This window comes from Giraffa tippelskirchi, chromosome 11, assembly GCF_054371585.1.
Source record: "Giraffa tippelskirchi isolate mGirTip1 chromosome 11, T2T-mGirTip1v1.2.pri, whole genome shotgun sequence".
NCBI lineage: Eukaryota > Metazoa > Chordata > Mammalia > Artiodactyla > Giraffidae > Giraffa > Giraffa tippelskirchi.
The window spans coordinates 78683128-78705138 of record NC_137285.1 but is presented as its reverse complement, the minus strand read 5'-3'; the positions used below and the strand labels follow the sequence as shown (position 1 = coordinate 78705138).

Below are 22011 nucleotides of genomic sequence, written 5' to 3'. Positions count from 1 at the left end.
TTGGCACGTTACTCTCTTCATCCTCTGAAGGCTCATTAGGCTTATCCTACAATTACTAGCTGGCCCGAAGAGATATCTCCTGAATCCAGATTAACCTGGAGTCTCCCAGGCTCATCTGGCATGTCTTCCCTGAAGTCTGCCAAAACCCACACCCTTGCATTTCCAGGGACTCCCCTTAGCCAGCTGGGCAGAAAACCCAGCATGCTTCAAACAAGCTGACAGACAAGTGGGAGAGGACTCACGGGCAGACGGCTTCCCTCAGGTCTCGGGTGGAGCTCTGGGACCACAGCAGCAACGGGCCATCCCAGGCCCTGGGCTCAGCAGCGCCCTCATTCTCAGGCCGGCGGCTCTGCCCTGAGGGGAGCAGGAACGTCACCAACTGCCGCAGGCGGACCTCAAGCCCCTCCCACTGCTGGAGCCTGACCTGCCCCGGCCCCACCCCTTCCCCTACCCCAGCAGGACGAGAGTTCGTCTTCCCCTGGCTTCCAACGGGAGGCCCGGCCCTAGGCCCCGATTGGGCACTGCCCCAGCCCGGAGCCAATCACAGTGGCCAGGGAGGTGGAACGCACCGATTGGCCAGGGCCAGGTCATGTGACCATACTCCCCAGGAAACTCAAATATTACCAAGGTTCCCTAAGAAACCAATGAACGAAATTATCCAGTAAAGGCAAACCGTACTTTTTAATGAGGCCAATGTCACAGAAAAAAAAAAAATGCTCCACAGTAAACTGCTCAAGGAAGCTACTAAATAAACTTTCAGAAAAGTTTAGTAGGTTTTTTTTTTTTAAATAGGGTGACGGAGAGATATACCTTTCCCATCTATGTGAATTTAGGTTTAAACTAGATTTCCCTTGGCTGTTATATAAGACAAAAAAACCCACATCACCCTCTTTCACTCCCCCCCACCCCCAAAAAGTGTTTTAATCTATTGAATTTTTGTGTCCTCAGTTGTGTCTGATTCACGGCAACTCACGAACTCTACACAGCCAGGCTCTTCCGTCCATGGAATTCAGGGCAATTTTTTCTGTCCCAGTAAATGCCCACCCTGGGTGATCCAAAGGCAAGGGCTCAGAGGCTCCTGAGAGACTAACTAACTCCTTTCAGCTGAGCACAGAGCTGGCTCCTCACTGGGATGCCTGTGGCCTGGGGCTCCCAGAGGGGAGAGCAGCACTCGCCCCACCGTGTGGTCACTGCTGGAAGTGCAGGCTGCTCCTCACTCCCCCTTGACAGTGTCCCTGAGGGCAGAACAGTGTGAATCGAATCAAGGTGGAAATGCAAACTCCAATGCAACCAACCTTCCCACAAGGTCTCCAAAACCACTCAGGAACAGGGAATTGGAAACTGCAGGGGATGACATGAATGGAGATGGAGACTTGACACCTTACACCGAGTTCACTTCCAGTTATCCCTAGACAAACTTTCCATGAAAACTTGTCACAAATCTAGAAGAACAATGAGCAGAAACCGGACACGTGCTTTGAGTCTTCACACACAAAACTAAAAGGCAGTCCACAAAAAAACCCCAGAGAATACAGTGGACTTTGCAAAATCAAAGATATCTACTGTGGGAAAGACCTCATGACAAAAGCAAAAGACAGGTCATACATCGCGAGACGAATGAGTGGAAACACAAAGCTTATCAAGGATGTGTCTCCAAACAGACAAAGAACGCCAACACAACAAGCCTGTGAAAACTAGGGAAAGGTCTGAAGGGACACCAGACGGAGGAAGACACACACAGAGTATCCCGGATGATGTCCAGCACTGAGGGCCTGAAGAAACAACAGTCTAGTTGCACCCCCTCAGGCCTGTGTGACCGTGGATGAGGCCTCTGTTTCCCGGTGGCTCTGAGACATGGACAGGGAGGAAGGGGAAGAGAAGTCACTTGCATTTCTAATACTCACAGCAAAGTCTTCCAATGAGAAGGGAATTATCACCCCCACTGACAATGCCATTCACTGAAGTGATACCCACGAGTCCATCTACCCCAGAAGGGAAGGATGGACCTGTTCTCACAAAACGGCGAGAGATGGAAGGAGGAAGATCAAGCCCACACCAATCACTGGAAAGAGAAGCTGTGCTCAGGGCTTGAAAGAATTCCTATTGGGAAAATCATGTCACAGCCCCACATGGCAATCCACAGCTTCCATGCTATTCCTCCCAAAATGCCAATGCATTTTCGCACCGAACAAAGAATTGCAAAGGGGGTACGGAAACAGAAAGGAGCCTACATTGTCAATACAATCCGACGAAAAAGCCCCGATACGGACATCCAAGGTTGTGTGAAAGGAAATTAGACGACCAAACTAGGATCCTCAGGAGAGTATCGGAGAAGGCAATGGCGACCCACTCCAGTACTCTTGCCTGGAAAATGTCCTGGACGGAGGAGCCTGGTAGGCTGCAGGCCATGGGGTCATGCAGAGTCAGACACGACTGAAGTGACTTAGCCGCAGCAGCAGCAGCAGCAGGACAGTATGCTATTGGGAATACAACAACACACACAGATCCAGATCGATGGAATAAAGTTGAGGGTCCAGAAACAAACCCCAGCATCCATGGTCAACTCATCTCTGACACAGACGGGGAGAATATCCAAATGGGAACAGGAAAGCCTCTTCAATCAATGTCCATGGGAAAACCAGACAGCTACATCTGAAGAACGCTATTGGTTTTGATCTCATACCACCTCAATATCGGGGAAAAACCTCACCCTAAAGACTGATGTCATGAGATAGCTAGAAAGAAGCGTAGGTCAAAGGCTCCTTAACATCAGAGTCTCCTTGCCATTTGCTGGGCGGAGGTCGAAATGGGTCTCTTCAAGTAAGGGAAAGAGGTAAACGAAGTACACCACTGGGTTTCCATCCAATGGAACCTCTTCACAACAGAGAAGCTAAGCATTCACAAATGCAAAAGATAGGAAACGGAACACGAGAGACTCCTTGCAAGTGGTGTATCTGAGAAGGGGTTCATATGGAAAGAGACGAAGAATGCACAGCACTCAGATTCCAAGAAACACCACCACCACCCTTGACCCTTCCCCCATGACCAACTCTGACCTAAAGCCTTTCTCTCCCTCTAACCTATCCCTAAAACATAACCCTCATCTAATCATATACATGTGCATCCCTAGCATCCATCCATCCATCCACACACGAGAGAGAAAGAGGAAGACACAGACGGAATTGAGAAAGGAAAAGAGAGGGACACAGCCAGAGAGAGACACGGAACCAAAGAGAGGAAAGGAGTCGATGGTCCAGACTTTTCCTCAATCTGTCTCGAAGGTAGAAGCAATGACAGCGCCCTTCCACCCCAGAAGGGGGAAAAGGACGGAAGGTTTGGAGAGGAAAAGACAAGAACGCAGGGAGCCAGTAGAAGCTCAGCCACCCGCAGAAGCCGAGCTGGGACACTTCAACAGAATCTCAATGGAAACAGAGGACCAGAAAGTTGGCTACTCTTTTCTATAAGAGAGGGAGACCTTCGAGTCTTCCTTTCGGTCCTCCAACTTGGATGCGGGGTCTCAAAACAGTCAGGAGGGGGAGTGCCTTTTCCTGGGTACCACGGCGCATCCAGGCCTCGTTCTGCCCCATTCTGTGCTGTGCCAGCCCTGGATGGAATCTTTCTTTCTGAAGTCTCAGCGCACGAGCTCCACGTGATATCGGCCCCAGGTGGAAAGGCATGGAGCTGCTCGTAGGCCGACAGGCCTAGGAAGCAGATGGGAGAATGACCCCCACTCTGCAGATGGAGAGACTGGGGAAACCCTGAGGGGCATATGGTTGTCAAGGGCCACACCACTTATGAGAAGAAGGAGCCTGGTCTGAGAGCAGCATGGTCCTCGGAGCTCAGGCCCTGGCTGAACCCAGGCCTCCCCAGGGCTGTGGGCTGGGCCGTGTGGGTGTCACTGTGCCTGCACATGGCCTAAGGGGGGTGATCGAGCAGTCAGAAACACAGAGATTCCCTTGGGAAGTTTTGGGGAAGGGACCTCAGCACGAACCCCAGGAGATGATGTCACCTGCCGGCAACAGAACCCAACAGAACCCGCAATCCGGGTATCCAGGCCTCCAGAGCGGAGAGGAGCCCCCAGCCAGATCACTTGCTGCCAAGATGTTCTGCTGTTTGCCCCTGCCCAGAGGCCGGGGCCTCAGGAGAGCTCACAGGCAGTGTGCGTGGGCACCCTGTCGACGTTGGCTCAGGACACCCCCGAGAGGCCTCTGGCCCTTTGCCCGGAGAAACAGAAAGGTAACACGGGGAGCCCCAGGCCGGGCCAGGCCACCTCTCCCATGCCAACCGGAAACACCGGGTCCTTTGCCTGTGTGTGGGGATGCGGGTTTCTCGGGCTGTGTCCCCCTCAAGGAAGCCCAGGCGGATGTGGGGTCAGAAGCCTGTGGACAAGTTGTGTCCACACCCCAGGGGAGAGCAGGCTGGGCGGGATGGGGAGAGTGTGGGCAGCGCCGGCCCGCCAGGCTGACCTCACACCCTCAGATGGGTCTCTTTCCTCCCGGGTGGGGATCTGAGCAGACACACGTCTCTGACCCTTCTGGGAAGAGAAGTTCGAGCAGGCAGAAGCAGCGGCTCCACTGGCCAGGCCCAGCTCGGAAAACTCCCAGCATGGCTGGCTGACGGTCACTGTCGTTGCAGAGCTTCCCACGTGACGAGGCCGAGGACGGGGACACCCCATCCAGCTCCCAGAGGGAGGGGTCGGAGCACCACCCGCCCGCCCGTGAGGCCCAGTGCAGGCTCCAGGTCAGCGTGCCCACGGAGGCATCAGCCCCACCGGGGGAGACGCGGAGGTGGGGAAGGCCTGCTGCCGAGACACCGCCCAGGATACAGCCGGCGGCCCAGTCTGAGGCTGCCACGGAGCTCAGCACACCCGGCTCCGACCCAGAGTCCAGAGAACCCCGGCCTCTGAGGCACCAGGAGGACCTGGAGCCCAGCACGCCAGAGCACAGAGGTGAGGACGCTGGGGCTGGTGCACGGGAGTGTGTGGGGAGGGGTGCTGAGCTACACAGGGACGAGTCCCCGAAAGCTGCTGCTGGGCCTGCAGCAAGCGCTGGCCTCACACCCCCCGCCCCCCATCTTGCACACTTCAGTCCCAAAAGACATCTGACGCTGGGTATTCTTTGGGAACCTCTTGGAAGGTTTCTGTCCCGGGGTACGCACATGCCAAGGCTGGCCTGTGGGCAAACTTTGCTTCTCCCCCAACTCTAGCACTGGCCTCCAACTGGAACCAGGCTCCACTTCCCAGACCTGTCCCTAAAGAGGTGGTGGCTCCAGGTGCAGGACCCAGGGATCCACCGAGGGCAGATGGAGAAGCGAGACTTGCCCTCGCAGAGACACCAGGCCAGCTGGGTACTGGCCAGCACACCGGGCAGATCGGATCTCCGTGCCTGCAGGACCCCCAGCCCCAGGCACTGATGTCCCACCCCCTCAGCGAGAACCTCCACCTCCACGTGCACCTCTACCTGCTCGGGCTTTGGCAAGAGAACCCGAGACAGAGGAGGAGTCACCGCCTCGGCAGGGAGAGCCTGCCCTGGCTCCCGCGCAACACCCAGATGCCCACGATCACTCACCCAGCCCTGCAGGGAGAAAGAGCCCCCGCTCTGGACAGAGACCCAGAGCCCTTGCCGGAAACACCACGTCCAGGGGAGCGGTCGGCTCTGCAGCCTCCATCCCTGTCTGCTCACCGTGGATGCCGGCAACTCGGTCTGCCCCCAGGGGACATGGAGTTCCTTTCCCCTGAACTGCTTTGCATTTGGTTTGTTTCCACCTTTCTGGTGATGTTTTATTTTTTGTATGGTTTCCTGTATTTTTGTTGGTTAAGTTGGGATTAGTAAACTTTTTCATCATTGTTGCAATCTGGGATCACTGTTGTGTAACTCTGGTGATACTGTGTTACCATCACCACTTTGTAGTTTCAGACCCGTTCGATCTATATGCCCCACCCCCCAACAAAGCCTGGATTCAAGGCAAGCAAGCACGCCCTGTTCATCCCTCCCCCCGATCCTGAACACAATTTCATCTTTTCTTTCTGCATTCCTTCCTATATTCTTGGTGTCCCCAATCAATGACTCTCAGTGAAATGACTGAAGGAGTGTTTTTCGGACTCTCCACCTACTGTAAGACTCCATTGGAGAGTTCTCATTTTTATGTCATTTGAACTAGCCTTTGATAGCTGAAAGGACGGTGTACGTCCTTTCAAGATACCATGTGCCAAACGAAGCCCTTTTGGCAACTGCCATCATTATCTCCAGGCAGGCATTGCTGTTTGAAGGGTGACATCTCAGCCAGAAGGCAGAGGCTGAGCTCCTCTTGTTGCAGCAGCTCCCAAAAGAAGCCAAGAAAGGGAGCTGGAATAACAAACCACCCCCATGCCCAGGAAAGCGTTCTTCATGACAGAAGGCTAGAAAATGACCCAACATCCTTGTGGCCCAGAACCACTCTAGAAAATCACTGTTCCATAAAAAAGAGAAACACATGGGAAGTTCCAAGGAGAGGCAATGCCCATGGCCAGTGTACTTGAGAGACGGCCTGACCGCTCCGGGGAAGACACGCACCGACGGAACCCCTTGGGAAACAGCAGTGATAGTCCTCACCGTCGTAAGGGTTTCCTCTGGGGACAACCTGCCCTGGGCACCACACGAGGGAGCAGACCGGCTTCTCTTCCTCTGCCCCCACACCATTCACTCATGAAGGCAGCTCAGGTGTTCTCATGCCCTGCCTGCCTGCCTGCCTGGCTCATCCGTGAGCTGTGACCACCTCCAGGGTAGGACTCCACCTTTTCCTCTCTGTGTACCGTGAATCTGCACACAGTGGGCTTTCAGAACCTTAGGAGACTTGAGCCATTCCCGCTCGAGCCAGAACCCTCCCCAGGAAGGAAAACAGCTGTGGAGTCATTTTGGCCCCAGCACTGGTTCCGAAAGCCTGGCGGCTCCTACAGCCTCTACGGTGTGAAGAGGGAGGTCCCTTTTGACAGAGCTTTCCGGCTCTCAGATCTAAGCTGTTGTTTCACTGTCAGCTGTGTCTTCCGTTGCAGCCAGGTGGGCCACGCTGCTCCAAAGGAGCTCACAAGCTGAGTTTCAAGGGAGGACAGGGATGGCTACAACGTGCTGCAAACTGAGTGAGGGTCCCCACAATCCTCAGCAAAGGTCTGTGGTGTGCAAGTGGGGAGTAGAGGGCCCCCAAGTTCCAAAGGAAGGGAGGTAGTCGGGAGCTAAAGCCCTTGGCTGCTGTGGTAGCAGCTGCAGATGGCAGCTCGTCCACAGTGCACTTCGAATGAGGTCATATGAGCGGGACTCTGGAAATGGCTCCGAAATCAAGAGAAAGGGGTCAGGGTATGTGGGAATCCGGCGGGGGTGGGGGGTGGATGAAGGAAGGTGTCCCTCCTCTCTCCAGTGCAATTTGGTTTGGTGAGTCTCAAAGCTACCAGATGGCACTTCCCAAGTCAGGCCCCCGAAGGAATCAGGGTGGGCTGCCTGCCTCGGCCCCTGCCACAGGGACAAGCCACACCAGTGGCCTCCCTGAGCTCCAATGGCCGGATCTGGGGGGTCCTGTCTGGGTGCACACCTCCTTGCTGTGGCCAAGTTCCCCCCTTCTCTGAGCACCAGCTTCATCCTCTCGAATGAGGACATCGATTGCTACCTTGGCACGTTACTCTCTTCATCCTCTGAAGGCTCATTAGGCTTATCCTACAATTACTAGCTGGCCCGAAGAGATATCTCCTGAATCCAGATTAACCTGGAGTCTCCCAGCCTCATCTGGCATGTCTTCCCTGAAGTCTGCCAAAACCCACACCCTTGCATTTCCAGGGACTCCCCTTAGCCAGCTGGGCAGAAAACCCAGCATGCTTCAAACAAGCTGACAGACAAGTGGGAGAGGACTCACGGGCAGACGGCTTCCCTCAGGTCTCGGGTGGAGCTCTGGGACCACAGCAGCAACGGGCCATCCCAGGCCCTGGGCTCAGCAGCGCCCTCATTCTCAGGCCGGCGGCTCTGCCCTGAGGGGAGCAGGAACGTCACCAACTGCCGCAGGCGGACCTCAAGCCCCTCCCACTGCTGGAGCCTGACCTGCCCCGGCCCCACCCCTTCCCCTACCCCAGCAGGACGAGAGCTCGTCTTCCCCTGGCTTCCAACGGGAGGCCCGGCCCTGGGCCCCGATTGGGCACTGCCCCAGCCCGGAGCCAATCACAGTGACCAGGGAGGTGGAACGCACCGATTGGCCAGGGCCAGGTCATGTGACCATACTCCCCAGGAAACTCAAATATTACCAAGGTTCCCTAAGAAACCAATGAACAAAATTATCCAGTAAAGGCAAACCGTACTTTTTAATGAGGCCAATGTCACAGAAAAAAAAAAAAAAATGCTCCACAGTAAACTGCTCAAGGAAGCTACTAAATAAACTTTCAGAAAAGTTTAGTAGGTTTTTTTTTTTTAAATAGGGTGACGGAGAGATATACCTTTCCCATCTATGTGAATTTAGGTTTAAACTAGATTTCCCTTGGCTGTTATATAAGACAAAAAAACCCACATCACCCTCTTTCACTCCCCCCCACCCCCAAAAAGTGTTTTAATCTATTGAATTTTTGTGTCCTCAGTTGTGTCTGATTCACGGCAACTCACGAACTCTACACAGCCAGGCTCTTCCGTCCATGGAATTCAGGGCAATTTTTTCTGTCCCAGTAAATGCCCACCCTGGGTGATCCAAAGGCAAGGGCTCAGAGGCTCCTGAGAGACTAACTAACTCCTTTCAGCTGAGCACAGAGCTGGCTCCTCACTGGGATGCCTGTGGCCTGGGGCTCCCAGAGGGGAGAGCAGCACTCGCCCCACCGTGTGGTCACTGCTGGAAGTGCAGGCTGCTCCTCACTCCCCCTTGACAGTGTCCCTGAGGGCAGAACAGTGTGAATCGAATCAAGGTGGAAATGCAAACTCCAATGCAACCAACCTTCCCACAAGGTCTCCAAAACCACTCAGGAACAGGGAATTGGAAACTGCAGGGGATGACATGAATGGAGATGGAGACTGGACACCTTACACCGAGTTCACTTCCAGTTATCCCTAGACAAACTTTCCATGAAAACTTGTCACAAATCTAGAAGAACAATGAGCAGAAACCGGACACGTGCTTTGAGTCTTCACACACAAAACTAAAAGGCAGTCCACAAAAAAAAACCCAGAGAATACAGTGGACTTTGCAAAATCAAAGATATCTACTGTGGGAAAGACCTCATGACAAAAGCAAAAGACAGGTCATACATCGCGAGACGAATGAGTGGAAACACAAAGCTTATCAAGGATGTGTCTCCAAACAGACAAAGAACGCCAACACAACAAGCCTGTGAAAACTAGGGAAAGGTCTGAAGGGACACCAGACGGAGGAAGACACACACAGAGTATCCCGGATGATGTCCAGCACTGAGGGCCTGAAGAAACAACAGTCTAGTTGCACCCCCTCAGGCCTGTGTGACCGTGGATGAGGCCTCTGTTTCCCGGTGGCTCTGAGACATGGACAGGGAGGAAGGGGAAGAGAAGTCACTTGCATTTCTAATACTCACAGCAAAGTCTTCCAATGAGAAGGGAATTATCACCCCCACTGCCAATGCCATTCACTGAAGTGATACCCACGAGTCCATCTACCCCAGAAGGGAAGGATGGACCTGTTCTCACAAAACGGCGAGAGATGGAAGGAGGAAGATCAAGCCCACACCAATCACTGGAAAGAGAAGCTGTGCTCAGGGCTTGAAAGAATTCCTATTGGGAAAATCATGTCACAGCCCCACATGGCAATCCACAGCTTCCATGCTATTCCTCCCAAAATGCCAATGCATTTTCGCACCGAACAAAGAATTGCAAAGGGGGTACGGAAACAGAAAGGAGCCTACATTGTCAATACAATCCGACGAAAAAGCCCCGATACGGACATCCAAGGTTGTGTGAAAGGAAATTAGACGACCAAACTAGGATCCTCAGGAGAGTATCGGAGAAGGCAATGGCGACCCACTCCAGTACTCTTGCCTGGAAAATGTCCTGGACGGAGGAGCCTGGTAGGCTGCAGGCCATGGGGTCATGCAGAGTCAGACACGACTGAAGTGACTTAGCCGCAGCAGCAGCAGCAGCAGGACAGTATGCTATTGGGAATACAACAACACACACAGATCCAGATCGATGGAATAAAGTTGAGGGTCCAGAAACAAACCCCAGCATCCATGGTCAACTCATCTCTGACACAGACGGGGAGAATATCCAAATGGGAACAGGAAAGCCTCTTCAATCAATGTCCATGGGAAAACCAGACAGCTACATCTGAAGAACGCTATTGGTTTTGATCTCATACCACCTCAATATCGGGGAAAAACCTCACCCTAAAGACTGATGTCATGAGATAGCTAGAAAGAAGCGTAGGTCAAAGGCTCCTTAACATCAGAGTCTCCTTGCCATTTGCTGGGCGGAGGTCGAAATGGGTCTCTTCAAGTAAGGGAAAGAGGTAAACGAAGTACACCACTGGGTTTCCATCCAATGGAACCTCTTCACAACAGAGAAGCTAAGCATTCACAAATGCAAAAGATAGGAAACGGAACACGAGAGACTCCTTGCAAGTGGTGTATCTGAGAAGGGGTTCATATGGAAAGAGACGAAGAATGCACAGCACTCAGATTCCAAGAAACACCACCACCACCCTTGACCCTTCCCCCATGACCAACTCTGACCTAAAGCCTTTCTCTCCCTCTAACCTATCCCTAAAACATAACCCTCATCTAATCATATACATGTGCATCCCTAGCATCCATCCATCCATCCACACACGAGAGAGAAAGAGGAAGACACAGACGGAATTGAGAAAGGAAAAGAGAGGGACACAGCCAGAGAGAGACACGGAACCAAAGAGAGGAAAGGAGTCGATGGTCCAGACTTTTCCTCAATCTGTCTCGAAGGTAGAAGCAATGACAGCGCCCTTCCACCCCAGAAGGGGGAAAAGGACGGAAGGTTTGGAGAGGAAAAGACAAGAACGCAGGGAGCCAGTAGAAGCTCAGCCACCCGCAGAAGCCGAGCTGGGACACTTCAACAGAATCTCAATGGAAACAGAGGACCAGAAAGTTGGCTACTCTTTTCTATAAGAGAGGGAGACCTTCGAGTCTTCCTTTCGGTCCTCCAACTTGGATGCGGGGTCTCAAAACAGTCAGGAGGGGGAGTGCCTTTTCCTGGGTACCACGGCGCATCCAGGCCTCGTTCTGCCCCATTCTGTGCTGTGCCAGCCCTGGATGGAATCTTTCTTTCTGAAGTCTCAGCGCACGAGCTCCACGTGATATCGGCCCCAGGTGGAAAGGCATGGAGCTGCTCGTAGGCCGACAGGCCTAGGAAGCAGATGGGAGAATGACCCCCACTCTGCAGATGGAGAGACTGGGGAAACCCTGAGGGGCATATGGTTGTCAAGGGCCACACCACTTATGAGAAGAAGGAGCCTGGTCTGAGAGCAGCATGGTCCTCGGAGCTCAGGCCCTGGCTGAACCCAGGCCTCCCCAGGGCTGTGGGCTGGGCCGTGTGGGTGTCACTGTGCCTGCACATGGCCTAAGGGGGGTGATCGAGCAGTCAGAAACACAGAGATTCCCTTGGGAAGTTTTGGGGAAGGGACCTCAGCACGAACCCCAGGAGATGATGTCACCTGCCGGCAACAGAACCCAACAGAACCCGCAATCCGGGTATCCAGGCCTCCAGAGCGGAGAGGAGCCCCCAGCCAGATCACTTGCTGCCAAGATGTTCTGCTGTTTGCCCCTGCCCAGAGGCCGGGGCCTCAGGAGAGCTCACAGGCAGTGTGCGTGGGCACCCTGTCAACGTTGGCTCAGGACACCCCCGAGAGGCCTCTGGCCCTTTGCCCGGAGAAACAGAAAGGTAACACGGGCAGCCCCAGGCCGGGCCAGGCCACCTCTCCCATGCCACCCGGAAACACCGGGTCCTTTGCCTGTGTGTGGGGATGCGGGTTTCTCGGGCTGTGTCCCCCTCAAGGAAGCCCAGGCGGATGTGGGGTCAGAAGCCTGTGGACAAGTTGTGTCCACACCCCAGGGGAGAGCAGGCTGGGCGGGATGGGGAGAGTGTGGGCAGCGCCGGCCCGCCAGGCTGACCTCACACCCTCAGATGGGTCTCTTTCCTCCCGGGTGGGGATCTGAGCAGACACACGTCTCTGACCCTTCTGGGAAGAGAAGTTCGAGCAGGCAGAAGCAGCGGCTCCACTGGCCAGGCCCAGCTCGGAAAACTCCCAGCATGGCTGGCTGACGGTCACTGTCGTTGCAGAGCTTCCCACGTGATGAGGCCGAGGACGGGGACACCCCATCCAGCTCTCAGAGGGAGGGGTCGGAGCACCACCCGCCCGCCCGTGAGGCCCAGTGCAGGCTCCAGGTCAGCGTGCCCACGGAGGCATCAGCCCCACCGGGGGAGACGCGGAGGTGGGGAAGGCCTGCTGCCGAGACACCGCCCAGGATACAGCCGGCGGCCCAGTCTGAGGCTGCCACGGAGCTCAGCACACCCGGCTCCGACCCAGAGTCCAGAGAACCCCGGCCTCTGAGGCACCAGGAGGACCTGGAGCCCAGCACGCCAGAGCACAGAGGTGAGGACGCTGGGGCTGGTGCACGGGAGTGTGTGGGGAGGGGTGCTGAGCTACACAGGGACGAGTCCCCGAAAGCTGCTGCTGGGCCTGCAGCAAGCGCTGGCCTCACACCCCCCGCCCCCCATCTTGCACACTTCAGTCCCAAAAGACATCTGACGCTGGGTATTCTTTGGGAACCTCTTGGAAGGTTTCTGTCCCGGGGTACGCACATGCCAAGGCTGGCCTGTGGGCAAACTTTGCTTCTCCCCCAACTCTAGCACTGGCCTCCAACTGGAACCAGGCTCCACTTCCCAGACCTGTCCCTAAAGAGGTGGTGGCTCCAGGTGCAGGACCCAGGGATCCACCGAGGGCAGATGGAGAACCGAGACTTGCCCTCGCAGAGACACCAGGCCAGCTGGGTACTGGCCAGCACACCGGGCAGATCGGATCTCCGTGCCTGCAGGACCCCCAGCCCCAGGCACTGATGTCCCACCCCCTCAGCGAGAACCTCCACCTCCACGTGCACCTCTACCTGCTCGGGCTTTGGCAAGAGAACCCGAGGCAGAGGAGGAGTCACTGCCTCGGCAGGGAGAGCCTGCCCTGGCTCCCGCGCAACACCCAGATGCCCACGATCACTCACCCAGCCCTGCAGGGAGAAAGAGCCCCCGCTCTGGACAGAGACCCAGAGCCCTTGCCGGAAACACCACGTCCAGGGGAGCGGTCGGCTCTGCAGCCTCCATCCCTGTCTGCTCACCGTGGATGCCGGCAACTCGGTCTGCCCCCAGGGGACATGGAGTTCCTTTCCCCTGAACTGCTTTGCATTTGGTTTGTTTCCACCTTTCTGGTGATGTTTTATTTTTTGTATGGTTTCCTGTATTTTTGTTGGTTAAGTTGGGATTAGTAAACTTTTTCATCATTGTTGCAATCTGGGATCACTGTTGTGTAACTCTGGTGATACTGTGTTACCATCACCACTTTGTAGTTTCAGACCCGTTCGATCTTTATGCCCCACCCCCCAACAAAGCCTGGATTCAAGGCAAGCAAGCACGCCCTGTTCATCCCTCCCCCCGATCCTGAACACAATTTCATCTTTTCTTTCTGCATTCCTTCCTATATTCTTGGTGTCCCCAATCAATGACTCTCAGTGAAATGACTGAAGGAGTGTTTTTCGGACTCTCCACCTACTGTAAGACTCCATTGGAGAGTTCTCATTTTTATGTCATTTGAACTAGCCTTTGATAGCTGAAAGGACGGTGTACGTCCTTTCAAGATACCATGTGCCAAACGAAGCCCTTTTGGCAACTGCCATCATTATCTCCAGGCAGGCATTGCTGTTTGAAGGGTGACATCTCAGCCAGAAGGCAGAGGCTGAGCTCCTCTTGTTGCACCAGCTCCCAAAAGAAGCCAAGAAAGGGAGCTGGAACAACAAACCACCCCCATGCCCAGGAAAGCGTTCTTCATGACAGAAGGCTAGAAAATGACCCAACATCCTTGTGGCCCAGAACCACTCTAGAAAATCACTGTTCCATAAAAAAGAGAAACACATGGGAAGTTCCAAGGAGAGGCAATGCCCATGGCCAGTGTACTTGAGAGACGGCCTGACCGCTCCGGGGAAGACACGCACCGACGGAACCCCTTGGGAAACAGCAGTGATAGTCCTCACCGTCGTAAGGGTTTCCTCTGGGGACAACCTGCCCTGGGCACCACACGAGGGAGCAGACCGGCTTCTCTTCCTCTGCCCCCACACCATTCACTCATGAAGGCAGCTCAGGTGTTCTCATGCCCTGCCTGCCTGCCTGCCTGGCTCATCCGTGAGCTGTGACCACCTCCAGGGTAGGACTCCACCTTTTCCTCTCTGTGTACCGTGAATCTGCACACAGTGGGCTTTCAGAACCTTAGGAGACTTGAGCCATTCCCGCTCGAGCCAGAACCCTCCCCAGGAAGGAAAACAGCTGTGGAGTCATTTTGGCCCCAGCACTGGTTCCGAAAGCCTGGCGGCTCCTACAGCCTCTACGGTGTGAAGAGGGAGGTCCCTTTTGACAGAGCTTTCCGGCTCTCAGATCTAAGCTGTTGTTTCACTGTCAGCTGTGTCTTCCGTTGCAGCCAGGTGGGCCACGCTGCTCCAAAGGAGCTCACAAGCTGAGTTTCAAGGGAGGACAGGGATGGCTACAACGTGCTGCAAACTGAGTGAGGGTCCCCACAATCCTCAGCAAAGGTCTGTGGTGTGCAAGTGGGGAGTAGAGGGCCCCCAAGTTCCAAAGGAAGGGAGGTAGTCGGGAGCTAAAGCCCTTGGCTGCTGTGGTAGCAGCTGCAGATGGCAGCTCGTCCACAGTGCACTTCGAATGAGGTCATATGAGCGGGACTCTGGAAATGGCTCCGAAATCAAGAGAAAGGGGTCAGGGTATGTGGGAATCCGGCGGGGGTGGGGGGTGGATGAAGGAAGGTGTCCCTCCTCTCTCCAGTGCAATTTGGTTTGGTGAGTCTCAAAGCTACCAGATGGCACTTCCCAAGTCAGGCCCCCGCAGGAATCAGGGTGGGCTGCCTGCCTCGGCCCCTGCCACAGGGACAAGCCACACCAGTGGCCTCCCTGAGCTCCAATGGCCGGATCTGGGGGGTCCTGTCTGGGTGCACACCTCCTTGCTGTGGCCAAGTTCCCCCCTTCTCTGAGCACCAGCTTCATCCTCTCGAATGAGGACATCGATTGCTACCTTGGCACGTTACTCTCTTCATCCTCTGAAGGCTCATTAGGCTTATCCTACAATTACTAGCTGGCCCGAAGAGATATCTCCTGAATCCAGATTAACCTGGAGTCTCCCAGCCTCATCTGGCATGTCTTCCCTGAAGTCTGCCAAAACCCACACCCTTGCATTTCCAGGGACTCCCCTTAGCCAGCTGGGCAGAAAACCCAGCATGCTTCAAACAAGCTGACAGAAAAGTGGGAGAGGACTCACGGGCAGACGGCTTCCCTCAGGTCTCGGGTGGAGCTCTGGGACCACAGCAGCAACGGGCCATCCCAGGCCCTGGGCTCAGCAGCGCCCTCATTCTCAGGCCGGCGGCTCTGCCCTGAGGGGAGCAGGAACGTCACCAACTGCCGCAGGCGGACCTCAAGCCCCTCCCACTGCTGGAGCCTGACCTGCCCCGGCCCCACCCCTTCCCCTACCCCAGCAGGACGAGAGCTCGTCTTCCCCTGGTTTCCAACGGGAGGCCCGGCCCTGGGCCCCGATTGGGCACTGCCCCAGCCCGGAGCCAATCACAGTGGCCAGGGAGGTGGAACGCACCGATTGGCCAGGGCCAGGTCATGTGACCATACTCCCCAGGAAACTCAAATATTACCAAGGTTCCCTAAGAAACCAATGAACAAAATTATCCAGTAAAGGCAAACCGTACTTTTTAATGAGGCCAATGTCACAGAAAAAAAAAAAAAATGCTCCACAGTAAACTGCTCAAGGAAGCTACTAAATAAACTTTCAGAAAAGTTTAGTAGGTTTTTTTTTTTTAAATAGGGTGACGGAGAGATATACCTTTCCCATCTATGTGAATTTAGGTTTAAACTAGATTTCCCTTGGCTGTTATATAAGACAAAAAAACCCACATCACCCTCTTTCACTCCCCCCCACCCCCAAAAAGTGTTTTAATCTATTGAATTTTTGTGTCCTCAGTTGTGTCTGATTCACGGCAACTCACGAACTCTACACAGCCAGGCTCTTCCGTCCATGGAATTCAGGGCAATTTTTTCTGTCCCAGTAAATGCCCACCCTGGGTGATCCAAAGGCAAGGGCTCAGAGGCTCCTGAGAGACTAACTAACTCCTTTCAGCTGAGCACAGAGCTGGCTCCTCACTGGGATGCCTGTGGCCTGGGGCTCCCAGAGGGGAGAGCAGCACTCGCCCCACCGTGTGGTCACTGCTGGAAGTGCAGGCTGCTCCTCACTCCCCCTTGACAGTGTCCCTGAGGGCAGAACAGTGTGAATCGAATCAAGGTGGAAATGCAAACTCCAATGCAACCAACCTTCCCACAAGGTCTCCAAAACCACTCAGGAACAGGGAATTGGAAACTGCAGGGGATGACATGAATGGAGATGGAGACTGGACACCTTACACCGAGTTCACTTCCAGTTATCCCTAGACAAACTTTCCATGAAAACTTGTCACAAATCTAGAAGAACAATGAGCAGAAACCGGACACGTGCTTTGAGTCTTCACACACAAAACTAAAAGGCAGTCCACAAAAAAAACCCCAGAGAATACAGTGGACTTTGCAAAATCAAAGATATCTACTGTGGGAAAGACCTCATGACAAAAGCAAAAGACAGGTCATACATCGCGAGACGAATGAGTGGAAACACAAAGCTTATCAAGGATGTGTCTCCAAACAGACAAAGAACGCCAACACAACAAGCCTGTGAAAACTAGGGAAAGGTCTGAAGGGACACCAGACGGAGGAAGACACACACAGAGTATCCCGGATGATGTCCAGCACTGAGGGCCTGAAGAAACAACAGTCTAGTTGCACCCCCTCAGGCCTGTGTGACCGTGGATGAGGCCTCTGTTTCCCGGTGGCTCTGAGACATGGACAGGGAGGAAGGGGAAGAGAAGTCACTTGCATTTCTAATACTCACAGCAAAGTCTTCCAATGAGAAGGGAATTATCACCCCCACTGACAATGCCATTCACTGAAGTGATACCCACGAGTCCATCTACCCCAGAAGGGAAGGATGGACCTGTTCTCACAAAACGGCGAGAGATGGAAGGAGGAAGATCAAGCCCACACCAATCACTGGAAAGAGAAGCTGTGCTCAGGGCTTGAAAGAATTCCTATTGGGAAAATCATGTCACAGCCCCACATGGCAATCCACAGCTTCCATGCTATTCCTCCCAAAATGCCAATGCATTTTCGCACCGAACAAAGAATTGCAAAGGGGGTACGGAAACAGAAAGGAGCCTACATTGTCAATACAATCCGACGAAAAAGCCCCGATACGGACATCCAAGGTTGTGTGAAAGGAAATTAGACGACCAAACTAGGATCCTCAGGAGAGTATCGGAGAAGGCAATGGCGACCCACTCCAGTACTCTTGCCTGGAAAATGTCCTGGACGGAGGAGCCTGGTAGGCTGCAGGCCATGGGGTCATGCAGAGTCAGACACGACTGAAGTGACTTAGCCGCAGCAGCAGCAGCAGCAGGACAGTATGCTATTGGGAATACAACAACACACACAGATCCAGATCGATGGAATAAAGTTGAGGGTCCAGAAACAAACCCCAGCATCCATGGTCAACTCATCTCTGACACAGACGGGGAGAATATCCAAATGGGAACAGGAAAGCCTCTTCAATCAATGTCCATGGGAAAACCAGACAGCTACATCTGAAGAACGCTATTGGTTTTGATCTCATACCACCTCAATATCGGGGAAAAACCTCACCCTAAAGACTGATGTCATGAGATAGCTAGAAAGAAGCGTAGGTCAAAGGCTCCTTAACATCAGAGTCTCCTTGCCATTTGCTGGGCGGAGGTCGAAATGGGTCTCTTCAAGTAAGGGAAAGAGGTAAACGAAGTACACCACTGGGTTTCCATCCAATGGAACCTCTTCACAACAGAGAAGCTAAGCATTCACAAATGCAAAAGATAGGAAACGGAACACGAGAGACTCCTTGCAAGTGGTGTATCTGAGAAGGGGTTCATATGGAAAGAGACGAAGAATGCACAGCACTCAGATTCCAAGAAACACCACCACCACCCTTGACCCTTCCCCCATGACCAACTCTGACCTAAAGCCTTTCTCTCCCTCTAACCTATCCCTAAAACATAACCCTCATCTAATCATATACATGTGCATCCCTAGCATCCATCCATCCATCCACACACGAGAGAGAAAGAGGAAGACACAGACGGAATTGAGAAAGGAAAAGAGAGGGACACAGCCAGAGAGAGACACGGAACCAAAGAGAGGAAAGGAGTCGATGGTCCAGACTTTTCCTCAATCTGTCTCGAAGGTAGAAGCAATGACAGCGCCCTTCCACCCCAGAAGGGGGAAAAGGACGGAAGGTTTGGAGAGGAAAAGACAAGAACGCAGGGAGCCAGTAGAAGCTCAGCCACCCGCAGAAGCCGAGCTGGGACACTTCAACAGAATCTCAATGGAAACAGAGGACCAGAAAGTTGGCTACTCTTTTCTATAAGAGAGGGAGACCTTCGAGTCTTCCTTTCGGTCCTCCAACTTGGATGCGGGGTCTCAAAACAGTCAGGAGGGGGAGTGCCTTTTCCTGGGTACCACGGCGCATCCAGGCCTCGTTCTGCCCCATTCTGTGCTGTGCCAGCCCTGGATGGAATCTTTCTTTCTGAAGTCTCAGCGCACGAGCTCCACGTGATATCGGCCCCAGGTGGAAAGGCATGGAGCTGCTCGTAGGCCGACAGGCCTAGGAAGCAGATGGGAGAATGACCCCCACTCTGCAGATGGAGAGACTGGGGAAACCCTGAGGGGCATATGGTTGTCAAGGGCCACACCACATATGAGAAGAAGGAGCCTGGTCTGAGAGCAGCATGGTCCTCGGAGCTCAGGCCCTGGCTGAACCCAGGCCTCCCCAGGGCTGTGGGCTGGGCCGTGTGGGTGTCACTGTGCCTGCACATGGCCTAAGGGGGGTGATCGAGCAGTCAGAAACCCAGAGATTCCCTTGGGAAGTTTTGGGGAAGGGACCTCAGCACGAACCCCAGGAGATGATGTCACCTGCCGGCAACAGAACCCAACAGAACCCGCAATCCGGGCATCCAGGCCTCCAGAGCGGAGAGGAGCCCCCAGCCAGATCACTTGCTGCCAAGATGTTCTGCTGTTTGCACCTGCCCAGAGGCCGGGGCCTCAGGAGAGCTCACAGGCAGTGTGCGTGGGCACCCTGTCGACGTTGGCTCAGGACACCCCCGAGAGGCCTCTGGCCCTTTGCCTGGAGAAACAGAAAGGTAACACGGGCAGCCCCAGGCCGGGCCAGGCCAACTCTCCCATGCCACCCGGAAACACCGGGTCCTTTGCCTGTGTGTGGGGATGCGGGTTTCTCGGGCTGTGTCCCCCTCAAGGAAGCCCAGGCGGATGTGGGGTCAGAAGCCTGTGGACAAGTTGTGTCCACACCCCAGGGGAGAGCAGGCTGGGCGGGATGGGGAGAGTGTGGGCAGCGCCGGCCCGCCAGGCTGACCTCACACCCTCAGATGGGTCTCTTTCCTCCCGGGTGGGGATCTGAGCAGACACACGTCTCTGACCCTTCTGGGAAGAGAAGTTCGAGCAGGCAGAAGCAGCGGCTCCACTGGCCAGGCCCAGCTCGGAAAACTCCCAGCATGGCTGGCTGACGGTCACTGTCGTTGCAGAGCTTCCCACGTGATGAGGCCGAGGACGGGGACACCCCATCCAGCTCTCAGAGGGAGGGGTCGGAGCACCACCCGCCCGCCCGTGAGGCCCAGTGCAGGCTCCAGGTCAGCGTGCCCACGGAGGCATCAGCCCCACCGGGGGAGACGCGGAGGTGGGGAAGGCCTGCTGCCGAGACACCGCCCAGGATACAGCCGGCGGCCCAGTCTGAGGCTGCCACGGAGCTCAGCACACCCGGCTCCGACCCAGAGTCCAGAGAACCCCGGCCTCTGAGGCACCAGGAGGACCTGGAGCCCAGCACGCCAGAGCACAGAGGTGAGGACGCTGGGGCTGGTGCACGGGAGTGTGTGGGGAGGGGTGCTGAGCTACACAGGGACGAGTCCCCGAAAGCTGCTGCTGGGCCTGCAGCAAGCGCTGGCCTCACACCCCCCGCCCCCCATCTTGCACACTTCAGTCCCAAAAGACATCTGACGCTGGGTATTCTTTGGGAACCTCTTGGAAGGTTTCTGTCCCGGGGTACGCACATGCCAAGGCTGGCCTGTGGGCAAACCTTGCTTCTCCCCCAACTCTAGCACTGGCCTCCAACTGGAACCAGGCTCCACTTCCCAGACCTGTCCCTAAAGAGGTGGTGGCTCCAGGTGCAGGACCCAGGGATCCACCGAGGGCAGATGGAGAACCGAGACTTGCCCTCGCAGAGACACCAGGCCAGCTGGGTACTGGCCAGCACACCGGGCAGATCGGATCTCCGTGCCTGCAGGACCCCCAGCCCCAGGCACTGATGTCCCACCCCCTCAGCGAGAACCTCCACCTCCACGTGCACCTCTACCTGCTCGGGCTTTGGCAAGAGAACCCGAGGCAGAGGAGGAGTCACCGCCTCGGCAGGGAGAGCCTGCCCTGGCTCCCGCGCAACACCCAGATGCCCACGATCACTCACCCAGCCCTGCAGGGAGAAAGAGCCCCCGCTCTGGACAGAGACCCAGAGCCCTTGCCGGAAACACCACGTCCAGGGGAGCGGTCGGCTCTGCAGCCTCCATCCCTGTCTGCTCACCGTGGATGCCGGCAACTCGGTCTGCCCCCAGGGGACATGGAGTTCCTTTCCCCTGAACTGCTTTGCATTTGGTTTGTTTCCACCTTTCTGGTGATGTTTTATTTTTTGTATGGTTTCCTGTATTTTTGTTGGTTAAGTTGGGATTAGTAAACTTTTTCATCATTGTTGCAATCTGGGATCACTGTTGTGTAACTCTGGTGATACTGTGTTACCATCACCACTTTGTAGTTTCAGACCCGTTCGATCTTTATGCCCCACCCCCCAACAAAGCCTGGATTCAAGGCAAGCACGCCCTGTTCATCCCTCCCCCCGATCCTGAACACAATTTCATCTTTTCTTTCTGCATTCCTTCCTATATTCTTGGTGTCCCCAATCAATGACTCTCAGTGAAATGACTGAAGGAGTGTTTTTCGGACTCTCCACCTACTGTAAGACTCCATTGGAGAGTTCTCATTTTTATGTCATTTGAACTAGCCTTTGATAGCTGAAAGGACGGTGTACGTCCTTTCAAGATACCATGTGCCAAACGAAGCCCTTTTGGCAACTGCCATCATTATCTCCAGGCAGGCATTGCTGTTTGAAGGGTGACATCTCAGCCAGAAGGCAGAGGCTGAGCTCCTCTTGTTGCAGCAGCTCCCAAAAGAAGCCAAGAAAGGGAGCTGGAACAACAAACCACCCCCATGCCCAGGAAAGCGTTCTTCATGACAGAAGGCTAGAAAATGACCCAACATCCTTGTGGCCCAGAACCACTCTAGAAAATCACTGTTCCATAAAAAAGAGAAACACATGGGAAGTTCCAAGGAGAGGCAATGCCCATGGCCAGTGTACTTGAGAGACGGCCTGACCGCTCCGGGGAAGACACGCACCGACGGAACCCCTTGGGAAACAGCAGTGATAGTCCTCACCGTCGTAAGGGTTTCCTCTGGGGACAACCTGCCCTGGGCACCACACGAGGGAGCAGACCGGCTTCTCTTCCTCTGCCCCCACACCATTCACTCATGAAGGCAGCTCAGGTGTTCTCATGCCCTGCCTGCCTGCCTGCCTGGCTCAT

At 54.7% G+C, this 22011-nt stretch overlaps 2 protein-coding genes and 1 long non-coding RNA gene across 3 annotated transcripts in view; 2 read left to right on the top strand and 1 right to left on the bottom strand.

Moving 5' to 3' along the window:
• Positions 1–488, bottom strand: part of LOC145527777 (uncharacterized) — a 170297-nt gene extending 169809 nt beyond the window's left edge. Inside the window, exon 1 of the long non-coding RNA XR_014069858.1 lies at positions 243–488. This is a non-coding gene — a long non-coding RNA (uncharacterized LOC145527777). The remainder of the gene's footprint in view (positions 1–242) is intronic.
• A 292-nt stretch (positions 489–780) lies between these two features.
• LOC145527714 (uncharacterized) lies at positions 781–7165 on the top strand. The gene is made up of 3 exons (XM_081545776.1): positions 781–4236; positions 4636–4948; positions 5206–7165. The coding sequence occupies exons 1-3, from the start codon at positions 3826–3828 to the stop codon at positions 5826–5828; spliced, it is 1347 nt and encodes a 448-aa protein (XP_081401902.1). The 5' UTR covers positions 781–3825; the 3' UTR covers positions 5829–7165.
• Positions 7166–11706: 4541 nt separating this feature from the next.
• LOC145527763 (uncharacterized) lies at positions 11707–16508 on the top strand. Its single transcript, XM_081545833.1, has 3 exons — positions 11707–11876; positions 12276–12588; positions 12846–16508. Exons 1-3 carry the CDS (start codon positions 11742–11744, stop codon positions 13466–13468), a joined length of 1071 nt encoding a protein of 356 aa, XP_081401959.1. The 5' UTR covers positions 11707–11741; the 3' UTR covers positions 13469–16508.
• The last annotated feature ends 5503 nt before the right edge of the window (positions 16509–22011 follow it).

Bases quoted from the DNA above. Each gene is read 5' to 3' on its own strand.
- LOC145527714 (XM_081545776.1), top strand. From the start codon at position 3,826: ATGGTCCTCGGAGCTCAGGCCCTGGCTGAACCCAGGCCTCCCCAGGGC. The intron at 4,237-4,635 runs GTAACACGGGGA...CTGTCGTTGCAG, and splicing joins TTGCCCGGAGAAACAGAAAG to AGCTTCCCACGTGACGAGGC. The intron at 4,949-5,205 runs GTGAGGACGCTG...CCCCAACTCTAG, and splicing joins CAGCACGCCAGAGCACAGAG to CACTGGCCTCCAACTGGAAC.
- LOC145527763 (XM_081545833.1), top strand. From the start codon at position 11,742: ATGTTCTGCTGTTTGCCCCTGCCCAGAGGCCGGGGCCTCAGGAGAGCT. The intron at 11,877-12,275 runs GTAACACGGGCA...CTGTCGTTGCAG, and splicing joins TTGCCCGGAGAAACAGAAAG to AGCTTCCCACGTGATGAGGC. The intron at 12,589-12,845 runs GTGAGGACGCTG...CCCCAACTCTAG, and splicing joins CAGCACGCCAGAGCACAGAG to CACTGGCCTCCAACTGGAAC.